This window comes from Rattus rattus, chromosome 18 (genome assembly GCF_011064425.1).
Source record: "Rattus rattus isolate New Zealand chromosome 18, Rrattus_CSIRO_v1, whole genome shotgun sequence".
Taxonomy (NCBI): domain Eukaryota; kingdom Metazoa; phylum Chordata; class Mammalia; order Rodentia; family Muridae; genus Rattus; species Rattus rattus.
In genome coordinates this window covers 7,323,831-7,335,270 of record NC_046171.1, presented here as the reverse complement: position 1 = coordinate 7,335,270, position 11,440 = coordinate 7,323,831, and the positions used below count along the sequence as shown (strand labels likewise).

At 55.8% G+C, this 11,440-nt stretch overlaps 2 protein-coding genes across 4 annotated transcripts; both read right to left on the bottom strand.

Annotated features, from left to right (window-relative positions):
- Nucleotides 1-603: 603 nt before the first annotated feature.
- On the bottom strand, nt 604-8,619 carry Atf6b (activating transcription factor 6 beta). Of its 3 annotated transcripts, none has more exons than XR_004386188.1 (17): nt 8,486-8,619; nt 8,062-8,141; nt 7,561-7,639; nt 7,199-7,290; nt 6,643-6,778; nt 5,256-5,341; nt 5,006-5,141; nt 4,657-4,922; nt 4,089-4,274; nt 3,900-3,991; nt 2,906-3,082; nt 2,651-2,758; nt 2,423-2,516; nt 2,168-2,254; nt 1,926-2,037; nt 1,711-1,795; nt 604-1,209 (listed from the first exon to the last, which is right to left on the bottom strand). XR_004386188.1 is itself a non-coding variant. In XM_032888283.1 (17 exons), exons 1-17 carry the CDS (start codon nt 8,586-8,588, stop codon nt 980-982), a joined length of 2,133 nt encoding a protein of 710 aa, XP_032744174.1. In that variant the 5' UTR covers nt 8,589-8,619; the 3' UTR covers nt 604-979. The 3 variants fall into 3 exon arrangements, 2 of the variants coding, with proteins under 2 accessions (XP_032744174.1, XP_032744175.1); XM_032888283.1 differs by having other exon boundaries at nt 2,168-2,238; XM_032888284.1 differs by having other exon boundaries at nt 2,168-2,238; nt 5,030-5,141.
- A 961-nt stretch (nt 8,620-9,580) lies between these two features.
- Fkbpl (FKBP prolyl isomerase like) lies at nt 9,581-11,107 on the bottom strand. The gene is made up of 2 exons (XM_032888282.1): nt 10,945-11,107; nt 9,581-10,744 (listed from the first exon to the last, which is right to left on the bottom strand). The coding sequence occupies exon 2, from the start codon at nt 10,653-10,655 to the stop codon at nt 9,612-9,614; it is 1,044 nt and encodes a 347-aa protein (XP_032744173.1). The 5' UTR covers nt 10,656-10,744; nt 10,945-11,107; the 3' UTR covers nt 9,581-9,611.
- Between the last annotated feature and the right edge of the window lie 333 nt (nt 11,108-11,440).

Here is an 11,440-nt window from a genome sequence, read left to right as displayed (position 1 = left end):
CTGACCCAGGCCACTCCTGTAGGGTCAGGCCTAAGGCACCGCTGCAAGGGGAGCGATGGCAGGGGACCCAGCAGTCAGCGGGCTGGGGCCCTCCTCTGGATCTGGTCCCTTTCCTCCCACTCGGAGCACACAGCCCTTCCTTGCTGCCTGACCCACTGTCTCCATCCATCTGGACCTCCCTCAGGTCTGTCTTCTTCAGCTCAGAGCCAAGAGGATGTCCCATACCATGCCCCTTCCTTCTCTCCCTCCTGCCCGTCCAGGACCCCGCCTTCCCGGGCTCCAGCCTTCTGGCCCCCACGCCTTTGTTTGTGTGGACAGCTCACCCTGGAAAGCAAGGGGGACCTGCGGCAGAGTGAGGGCAGGAGCTGCTGTGCACCCTGAAGGGCGTGGGGCCCCCTGTCCTTCCTGTTTACTCAGACACATTCTGGTGATCTGTACTATCGCTGTCACGCCACAGACAGCTAGACAGACATGCCCTAGAGCTGCAGGGGTGGGGTGCGGGGATGACAGGAGTCTGGCTCCGCCCCACCCACCGTGCCATCTTCAGCACTGGGTCCTCTGATGCTGCCCTATACCAGTCACACACTAGGACGGCGGCCACCCTTCCTTTACACCCCTCCAAGTTGTTTATTTAATAATAATAAAAAAGATATGCACACACATAACTGCCTTGTGCCACCCGAGACCATCCCCTGTCCCACCTGGGGACCAAGTCCCACCTTTACTCCCGAATAGATAAAGGTACAGGTACAGAAGAGGGTACAGGAGCCACCCTCACGCAGTGCCCTCGGAGAAAGAGGACTGGGGGTGCAGGAACCAGAGGAGCTCTATATTCCGGAGAGAGTGAGAAGAGAGGTGAACCACCCACCCATGTCCCGCTAAGTGCTTAATCCCCACACCCCACCTTCCTTTACCAACTGCCCCGAGCCCCAGGATCAGGCTCCCCAACCCGGTTCTAAGCCAATATGGGCTGAAGAGGTCAGGGATGATTGAGGTAGAGGGGCTGGTGGGAGGCCTGATGGGCCGGACTGGCTGCGGAGCCTGGCAAGGGGCCACCTGTGGTATTGCCTGGGGACGGGGACGGCTGCTTCCGGAGTGAGGGGGGCACCGTGGAGGTCTTGATGTGAATCACCCTGGTGTCCATGACTTCACACTCAATCTGCATCATCTCCTCATAGTCCCCGGCGGGCCCCCGGCCTGACACGGTCTCTGTGAGAAGGGAGGGGAGGCAGACGGTGGTGGTTGGAGTGAGAAGAGGAAGATGGTTAGAAAGTTCTGAAGAGGAGGAAGGCAGAGGCAGCCCACAGGCCGAGTGAGGGCACAGGGATGGCGTAGGAAAGTAAATGACAATAAGGGGCACACGGGAGAGGATGCCCAGAAAGAAAAGCCAAGTGACGAGGTCTAGCAGGCTCCAGCTCACCCTCTCTGCCTAGCCACCTGTCAGAGCCGTTGGTGGTCTGGCTGAGAAAGGGTCTCACTGTGGAACCCGGACTTCCCCATCCCCTACCTCAGACTCCTGAGGTCTCAACGCTCAATTTCAGGCCCACGTCTCCTGACTTTATCTTTCCCCTGGTTCCGAGCCTCTCAGAGCCTTGTCTCTCTGGATCACCCTTCCACGCACTTTCTCCCTTAGCGCCCCCTGCTGGATCTCTCTTTCCTCAGTTTTAGATTTCAGAACCTTCCCCATAGCCAGCCAGAGGGAAGAATTACCATTGGGGGCCATGGCTGGCATCACCAGCGACATCTTGGGCCTGGACGTCTTGTTGTGGCTGATGGCTGGGAGCAGCAAGTGGTCCTAGGAGCAGAAGGGCCATGCTGGGTGGCAGTGGAAGACACACTAACAGGTTCCCCAGCTCTACTCTTTAACCTCCCACTAAAGAATATGACTGGGGACCCAGGGTGACAGACACATGACAGGAGCTCACCCTTCGGAAGGAGACAACATAGAAGGTATCTTCCCTCCGGTCAATTGCATCTAGAAACTCCGGCTGTGAGCGGCCTGGGTGGCGGTAGAGCTGCAGCTGGCCCACGGGGTCCCTAGGCAGGTGAGGGCAGACTTAGGAGGCCTGGCTGAGAGGACAGCATATTCCTCTGGAACAATGGCAGTGCCTCCTGGGGTACAGCTCTTTCTAGCGACCGCACTTAGAAGTACTTACCCAGGACTTACCTTTCAGGGGGTCCTGGAGGTTGGGTGGGGACTGGTTTCACTGGAGGGGACTTCTTCCGTAGCTGAGACTTCTGGAAGGAGAAGTATCTAAAGATTTGAAGAGGGTAAAGGGAGGAGGGAGAGAGACAGGCGGTCCCTGGAAGCTGGTGCCATCTCCTAGCCACTCCTCCATGTTCCCGAAGAACCCCTGAAATCTCTACAAGGACACAGTTCTGTCTTCCTCTCACCTCCCTTGGCCCGCCCACTGGCTCCTACCTGTCTCTCCTGGGCCCTGTGAGGTATCTTCCGTCGACCTCTCTGGTGACCTCTCTGGTGACGTTGGACCCAGCCACTCAGCTCATCAGCAAGCCTAGGGAGAGAGGCCACCACCTCTAAGAAGGCACTCCGGACCCACAAGCAGGCCTGAGAAGGCAGGGGAGCTGGCTTTTCCATGCAGGACAGCTGGGCTGTCTGTGGAGGCTTCAAAGGACAGACTGTGCACACCTCAGAGACTCAGTTCGGTTGAAATGGCGGCAGTCAGAGGAAAGGAAGAGCTGGTCCAGGTCTCTCAGCAGCAGCTCCTTGGCCCCACCGGGGAAGGCTGTCAGGTTTCTGAAGTGAAGCAGAGGAGGCAGTGACCAGAGACACACATCACAGGGCAGCTCAAAGCCTCCTGGACCAGGAACAACTTTGGCTCTACGCCATGCACGGGCAGGCTCCAGGACGACTTCTTAGAGACAGGGCCGTTTTGCTTCTCACCTGAAGCTGGGCTTGCCTGCAGGGCTGGGCTGCTGCTCCTCAGGGCCCTGGGCAGCTTCCTGGAGGGGTTCAATGCCGTGAGCTGGCCCTGGTTCTGAGAACCCCAGCAGATGCCTCTGGGGTCGGGGTCCCTCCCTGCTCATCCGAGAGATGGGAGCTGGAGGTGGCTCGCTGATGCTGTGGGCGGGAGTGGGAAGGTGAAGCACACAAGCTTTCTCAACTGCCTGGTACCAGTCAGGGCTGTGCACCCAAGGCAGGCACCGCCTGTTGCACACGGCTGCGTCTCCCTTCAGTGAGCAGGAAGTAGAGAGGGTGCCAACCTCACAGGCTCAGGAAGCAGGAAAGGAGAATGGATCCTCTAATCCCTAGCAGCCAGTAAGGCCGTAAGCCACCTGCATGGGCGTGTCAGGGGCAGCGGTGTGTGTGTGTGTGTGTGTGTGTGTGTGTGTAATATATATGTGCATAGCTATGTTATGCCTGTGCACACATGTACACGTGTGTGTATGTTATATATGCGCATAGCTATGTTTTATCTGTGCACACGTATGTACATGTGCACCTTTTTATTTTACTTTTGAGACACTGTCTCAGCAGCCTGTCACTCACCAATGGCCAGTGAGCCCTGGGGACCTGCCTGACTCTCTCTTCCCACTGCCGTGTAAGTGCACGCTACCACAATCGGCTTTTTTCAAAATGTGGGTTGGAGGATCAAACTTCGGTCCTCATGCTGGTAAGCCAAGCACTTGACTGACTGAGGCAATCCCCACCTCTGAAGTCACTTCTCATCAACACCACCACCACACCCACCCACAGCCACGCCCCCTCCGAGGGAAACAGTGCAACAGCAATGGCTGTTGGGTACAGCATCAGGGCTGAGGGGCCAGAGACGTTTGTGGAAGTGGGAGCACACTGCCCAGGCCAAGCAGGTAATCTAGTGGGCGGCCGCGAGGCTCAGCTCCATCCAGAGGCCGCAGGGAGGTGGTGAGGGTCTCACCTCACAGGCCCAAAGTTGAAGGCAATGAAGAGAAGGAAGACCATGATGCAGACAACCTTCCTGTTTCCAGACCCCAGCTTGAGCTCGCTGTTCTGCAGCAGCACGGAGAGAGACACGGGAAGGAGGTGAGGGTAGTTACCCCAGGGCCTGGCCCCGCCCCTCTCCAAGGGAGCACACAGCACAGCCAACCTCTGTCAGTAGGGCCTCCAGCCGCCGCCGGAGGGCAGCATTCTCCCGGCGCAGCTGCTGGTTGTCGGCCAGCACGGCCTGCAGCCGGGCCTCCAGGCCTTGCAGGTACTCCTTCTTCTTGCGGCGGGACTGGCAGGCCGACTCCCGGTTCTTAATCATCCGCTGCTGGCGCTTCAGCAGCTTCGCCTTCGCCAGCCAGCGGGGTTGGAAATGAGGATGAGTTAGACACACCCACCCACAGCTCTCGGCCACTCTCCTGCCTCCCCAACAGGGAAAGGGCCCTCCTGGTCCTCAGTGTGGGACAAGTGAGACTGTAGGACCACGGTGCCAGCTAATCCTCTCCTTAGTGAGCTGGCTTTCCACTGGGATGCCACCTGTGTCCTGGGCCAAGCGCGATGTCCCCTCCGTATGCTACAAAAGCACACCTAGGCACCTAACACCACGAACGGCAAAGGCCGCCCACACCCTCGGCTTTCTAACTCGCACATTAGCTCCCTTCACCACACTGCTGTCCAGGACAGAGCGCTCTCCTCCCTCCCAGAGCCTGCCCAGCCTCCCCAGCACGTACGTCCACTTCAGGCGGGCAGGCGTTCCCCGGCATAGGGGCTGGGACAATGCTCTTCCTCTCAGGCCGCGGGGCTGCGGGAGCTGGCCCTTCAGGCTGGGCTCGGATAGCACCTTGGATGAGAACCACCGGGGATACTGTGGGCTGCTGGACCAGGGGCTGCAGAAGGACAGCAGTGCTGGCAGGCCCAGCTCTAGGTGGCACCGGAACTGTGGTTAGCACCACAGGCTTGGGCTGCAGTGGAGGCTTCCGAGGGGCAGGAGCTTTCCCTGAAGGAAGGGAAGGGGAAGGAAGGGATAGCATCACCATGAGGCCTCTGAACAGGAAGCCCAGGGTCAGGAGACCCCATTACCTGAGGAACTATCAGGGGACGGACCCATGCTGATCTGGACAGCTCCAAGTGAAGAGGCTGGGACATCCCAGAGGAGGCACCCTGGAGGGGACGGAGACTCTGTCTTCACTTCCAGAACCTCCTCTCCTATAAGAGCCTACACGGGGCAGTCCAGAGAGATTAGCTGGGAGTGTAGGGATGGAGCAGGAGGTCAAGGGAACACTTCCCACACCCCTGGAGAAGGATGCTGGGCTGCACAGGAGAGCATCACCTGGCTGGGAGAGTCTGCTGACAGCAAGGAGGCCTCGGAGTTGACAGAGGAAGACGGAGAGGCGGGTTCTAGCTTGGTCTGGATATCTGAGGGAGGCAGGAAGAAGACACAAGAGCCGGCTATCAGGGGCTGAGGAGATGCTCGGTGGTAGACAGAACTCGCTGCTCTTGGAGGAGACTGGTCCCAGAGTCCTCATGGTTGCTAACAGCTGTCAGTAACCCCAGGGGTTACTGCCCTCTCCTGATCTCTGGAGGCATCGGGCACACACGTGATGCATAGTGGGCAAAATAGCCATACACATAAAATAAATACATCTTAAAAGCAGCAGAGCTGGCGGGTAGATAAATACTGAAGATGAAGGGAGATGAGGGTACTACAGGTGCCCCCCAGGAGAGACGGGGAGCCTCCTTCTTCTTCTTCTTCTTTTTTTTTTTTTTAAGATTTATTATGTATACAGCATTCCGCCTGCATATATGCCTGCAGGCCAGAAAAGGGCATCAGATCTCATTACAGATGGTTGTGAGCCACCATGTGGTTGCTGGGATTTGAACTCAGGACCTCTGGAAGAGCAGTCAGTGCTCTAACCACTGAGCCATCTCTCCAGCCCCCATGTGATCCCGACTTCTAAGGCTCCTCCCACCCCCAGCTTCCTTTCCATTTCAGCAGCTCTCTCAACAGGGATGTTCGTTCTCCCTTTCTGTTCTTATTCTCTCTCACAGCCCCTGTGCACCACTGTGGAAGACTCCGGAACAAGACTCTTGGCAAACCCAGGTTCCTCTCCTGTCCAATTCTCCTTAAGTTCTTTATCTCATGAGCATAAGCATTTTGCAAGATGACCTCGGCTCCCCTGTGAGACACTTGTGAGCCACCATGTGGTACCCACAATTGAACCTGGGTCCTCTGGAAGAGCAGTCAGTGACCCTCTGAACCCCGGAGCCGTCTCTCCTGCCCCCTCCCCTCTGGCTAGTCTTATTTTATTTTTGGTTTGTTTCTTTTTGCTTTCCACCACAGCGTCTCTCTGTGCAGCCCTGGCTGTCCTAGAACTCAGTCTGTGGACCAGGCTGGCGCTCCTCCCACACGCTGGGGCTACACTTTCCATGTCCTCATGTTCAGTACTCTGGTTTCACTTCCTTCGTTTTTGAAATTGTTCCTCTCTGTACTCTGGCCTCTGCCTCCCGAGTGCCGGGGTTCAAGGTGTGTGCCGCCACCCCCCCCAACCTCCCCACCCCCGGTGGCATGGTTCTTTTTTTTTTTTTTTTTTTTTTGTTTTTTTTTTTTTCCGGAGCTGGGGACTGAACCCACCTCCTAGGCAAGCCCTCTACCGCTGAGCTAAATCCCCAACCCCCGGCAGTGGCGGTTCTTAAGGTCAGCGACAAGCTGTGATTACCTGCGAGATCATCAGAGGCAGAGCCCACAGTGATCTGGACTGTTTCAAAGGGGAACGCTGGATCATCTCCCAGCAGGCAGAGTGGGGGTGCCAGGGACTCCATCTTTACCTGCAGCACCTCCCCTACTCTAGGAACCTGTGAGAGAGAGGGTGGAGCAGGGCGGCAGAAGGAATGAAGGAAAGAAACCGAGAGAGTAAGAACGGAGACCCGAGGGTTACAACCCGCCAAGCAGATGCGCCCTGCTCTAAATGGTCCTACCTAGGCTACCCCAGGCTCTCTGTTCTTCCTATTTTCTTCTCACGGTCGCACATATCACATTACAGTGGGCAGCCTGGGCGAGAACAGCCTGCACAGTCTCGGCCATTGTCAACTGCTTTCCCAAGCCCTTCTCTTACCGTCTCTGTACATTCAAAAGGCCCCATCTTCCTTTCTATGGAACCAGACTGGGAGGACAGAGAGTGAGGGGGGCTGTGGCTAAGAAGAAACTGCCACCCGCCTCATGACTCAGCACCTAGGAGTGGAGCCACGGAGAACCAGAGGGGAGATGGCTCTCACCTGGCTGGAGGGCTCTGTGGAAAGATGTGAGGATTCTGAGCTGAGGGAGGAAGAAGAGCAGGGAGAGGACGGCTCAGACTTCACCTGAAGATCTGCAGGGAGAAAAGTTGGGGAATAAACAGAGACGTCTGGGGATGAAGCTTGGCCAACACTGCAGAAATAAATAACCAAAGAGTAAAGCCTATCACTGCTTGTAGAGCAGTGCTGAGGTGGGGCAGGAGAGTACGGACAGACGCCACACACCGGAGTCACAGGGAGGGGCAGACGGGGTGTACCCAAGGCCATGGGGATGTTAGTTTCTGGGAAGCAGAGGGAAGAGAAGGGTGTTTGGCAAGATGAGGGAAATCCTACGGATGCCTTACCTGGGAAGATGGGTAGAGGGTCCCAGGGGGGCTCAGGGGGGCTGACATCCATCCCCACATCCAGAGAGCTGCTGTCAAACTAAGCGGTGGGGCAGGAAGGTGAGAAAGTGTGACACCAAAGCAGGAGCAACATAACTTGAAAATTAAGAAGCCCACTGGATCAAGGCCCCATAGTTTACAAAACTGTTGGTCTGCCGCTTCAATCAATTCTCTCGCCCCTATAACACACGGCTGTCAATCTTTTTAACTGTACCCCAAAGAGGGACCTCAAAAACCCAGAAGGGGCTGCTTTCTAAAATCCCGACCTAGCTGGCCAGACCCGGGTGCGACTCTAAAATAAAGCTTGCTCCAATTAGACCACTGGACCCTTGAAACTGGTCATTCTCCACGCGATTTTCGGGTTTAACAAGAGCAGATGAACTGTGGCTTGGTGAGGACTCCAAGTTTGGGGTCGCCCTCCCGCCACCAAGGGTTATAAGAGAAACTCTGAGGTAGCAATACCGGGACATCCTGCTCCACGCAACGAAACAACTGCGTCTGCTCCTCGGCCACTTCATCCAGGCCACTGTACAAGGTGCTGTCTGCAGGGAGGCCCGCGCGTCAGGAGGATCGCACGCCAACCCCAGCTCCTCCATTCCTCATTGGCTCGGCCAGGCCAGACCCACCGCCCGCCCACTCGCACAGCCATACACCCTAAGGCGTCCAGCCCCTCTCCCCTGACCCCGGGCAGCCCCGTGCTCCGGGGGAGGCCAAGATCTTCCCTTCCCCCGCATCCCAGGGAAGGGCGAGCCCCGCTGCGCGCTCCCTCAGAGATGGGCTCGGCGCCCGCCCAGCCTTCCTCTTTCACCCTCCGCTGCCTTCCCGCGTGCCTCTGGCCCATGGCAAGCCACAGCCCGCTCCTCCCCCGGGGCCTCACTCCGCGCACCCCAGTCCTCCGGACTCAGCAGGTTGTCGGTGAAGAAGCGCGTCGGGTCGGCGATCTCGCTGAGGAGCATCAGCTCCGCCATCTTCCCCCCACCCCCCACCATGAGCCGGTTCTCGGGCCCGCCTCCTCCGGGCCTCGGCAAATCCGTGAGCTCGTTGAGGAAAAACCGGGTGTCCCGGAAGTCTTGCTGACCAGTCAGAGGCTTGGTTGCTGAACACATGACACGAAGGAGCAATGACTGTACATGCCGGGCCAATGGAAACCTGATCACTTTACCAGGGCCAGTCGAGACTGCGCACGCGCCGTATAGGTCCCAGAGACTAACCTTGTGGGAAATGTAGTTCCTAGCACTTACGGTTCCTGCATCTGAGCTAGAGTTGATGGTTGAGCGGTAGTCTGCAAACAACTGCACTCACGTGGTGTCCATAAACTCACGAAGGCACAATACACGCATAATGAATGAATGAATGAATGAATGAATGAGTGAATGAATGAGTGAATGAATGAATGAATGGAGTGGGTGGATGGATGGATGGATGGATGAGTAAAGTTCCAGCATCTGGAATGAGAGATGGCTCAGCAGTTAAAAAGTGCTTATTGAGGCTAGGTGGCGGCGGTGTACGCCTTTAATCCCAGCACTGAGGAAGTAGAGGCAAGAGGATCTCAGCCTGGTCTACAAAGTGTGTTCCAGGACCGCCAGGGTTGCTACACAGAGAAGCCCTGTCTGGAAAAACCAAGTGTGGTGTGTGTGTGTGTGTGTGTGTGTGTGTGTGTGTGTGTGTGTGTGTGTGTGTGTGTGTGTGTGTATTGCTCTTGCAAGGATCTGGATTGCATTCCCAGCACCCACACCCGGTGACTCTCAATCATCTGTAACTCCACTTCCGTAGGATGCAAGGTCCTGACATCCGGAAGTTCTGCGTTTGCCACAGTTAGGATAAATAGATAGGCTCTCCTGTCTTCAGAGGTGGATAAGCCTCCCCGGAGCCCCTCCGCCAAGTGACTCACTGACACCGTTGCCAACTCCCTAGGATATGAGTTGAAACCCCATCCTTAGTGGCCCTTGAAAAACCCACAACACAGAACACAATTCACAGGTTCCTGTCTCTTTTAAAATTTAACTTTTTAATCAGCTAAACATCTTGCGCAGCCCCCGAGCCAGTCCTGCATCCTGTATCTTTCCCTGAATGACCACCTTCCCCAGCTCCTCTTTCGCGGCACGATTTTTGGGATCTACTGCCAGAACTTTCTTGAGATCAGCAGTTGCTTTATCCAAGTCCCCGAGGGCAGCCTGAGCAACCCCTCTTCGGTATAACGCCTTTAAATGGCCCGGCTCCCGCTCCAGCACTCGGTCACAGCTCTGGGCTGCCAACTGGGGGTATCCTAGCAGCAACTGACAGGCTGCCAGATTGGCATGAAGAATAGTTCGTTCAGGTGGGCCGGGTGGGGGCAACGTCAGCAGCAGCCGGAGAGCCCGTCCGTAGCATCGGGCAGCCCCTTGAGGGTTCCCAGCTCGAAACAGTTCGGTGCCCCTTCTGTGTTCTTCTTTGGCCAGAGCCTCCTTCTCCACAGCTTCCAACTCCCAGGAGTCCCGGCCATTGGTGAAGGAATCCAGTCTGAGCTTAGCAAGAGGTGTAGAGGATCCGGGAAGGTGAATCTTCGCTTCCTCACCTTGACGCATTGACTCCAGGCATTTTTCTGTGAGTTCCCCCCATGTTTTTTCCCTCCATTGCCCTGTGCCTATGGTTAGTTCTGTCCAGCCCTCTGGCATCCCAGATCCAAAAGGAAACCCCAAAGCCAACACTCGGCATTTGGAGCCTAGCTTGGGTTTGTCTAAGCCGTGGCCATGAACTATGATCTTCTTTACAAAACTCCCGTCAGGGCAGTACCAAAGATCAGAAGCTTGGAGGTGCTCTGCCATCTCATCGGTGGAGATGTGAAATTTATCAGAGTCACCTTCAAATCCAGCTACGGGATTTTCAATCTCTTGAGTCGCTAAAATTTGACTGGCTGGATCTGGTTTCACTCCCACCTCCAGGGCTTCAGGGAGAAGACCTGGGGACTGCTGCTTAATCGGAAAGGCTGCATTTAGGTTTTGCTGGGTGTTCTCTTCCCGCTGCTGCGGTTGTGCGGTGTTGTTCTCTTTCATTGGGCTGATAAGTGAGGTCTCCATTGGATCTCCTGATCCCTTCCACAGTAGATGAGATAAAGGAAGGAACAGTTTAGTCTGCAAAGTGACGACGGGTCAATTGTAGTTCAGACCTTGGGGGCGTGGGGGGAAAAAAAAACCCAAAACAATGTAAATTCCAGAATTCCTAGTTAAGACTCCTCGTAGTCCTAAAAGTTTATTTTTTTTTCCTTTCTAAAGCTAGGGTTCACCCAGATCTAGTTTAGAACTATAAATTCCCCCATGGTTCGGGTAGTCGCCCGAACTATGGGCACTTGACGTTGTCAAAAAATACCTGAGAGGCCAGGGGGCATGGCAAGATGACCCAAGTCACAATTCTTGCATTGAGTACGGTGTTGGCGCCTGGAGGAGCAGCCTGGGAGCAGCTGAGCGTCTCAATCAGCCCTCGAGTCCTCGGGACTGAGAAGCTGGTCTCTAACATGACGGCCAACCGGGAGGACGAAGAGGCTGCTGGTCCCGCCTCCTCGTGACGTCACTTCCCCAGCAACCACGAAGCGCCGTGCCTTAGCAACCAGACCTAAGCAACAGAATTAGCCAAATCCAACCGAGCTTGACAAAGATCGGCTGACTGGTTTTGTCAAAATGTAAAACGGCCAGAAATGGCGAACTGGAGCTGAAGAAGACAGAGCGGCGGTAGATAGCTTTGCCAAGCATGTGAAAGACCCCGAGTTCGAGCTTTAGTACAAAATTATTTTTTTAAAGGCTGAGATTTTAGCCGCTTCAGACCCTCCCCTGTTATTATGCCTAAATTCAGAGCTCTTAGCTGAAAT

Bases quoted from the DNA above. Each gene is read 5' to 3' on its own strand.
- Fkbpl (XM_032888282.1), bottom strand. From the start codon at position 10,655: ATGGAGACCTCACTTATCAGCCCAATGAAAGAGAACAACACCGCACAA.
- Atf6b (XM_032888283.1), bottom strand. From the start codon at position 8,588: ATGGTGGGGGGTGGGGGGAAGATGGCGGAGCTGATGCTCCTCAGCGAG. The intron at 3,083-3,899 runs GTGAGACCCTCA...TCCCGCCCACAG, and splicing joins TTCAACTTTGGGCCTGTGAG to CATCAGCGAGCCACCTCCAG. The intron at 2,517-2,650 runs GTGTGCACAGTC...CTCTCTCCCTAG, and splicing joins AACCGAACTGAGTCTCTGAG to GCTTGCTGATGAGCTGAGTG.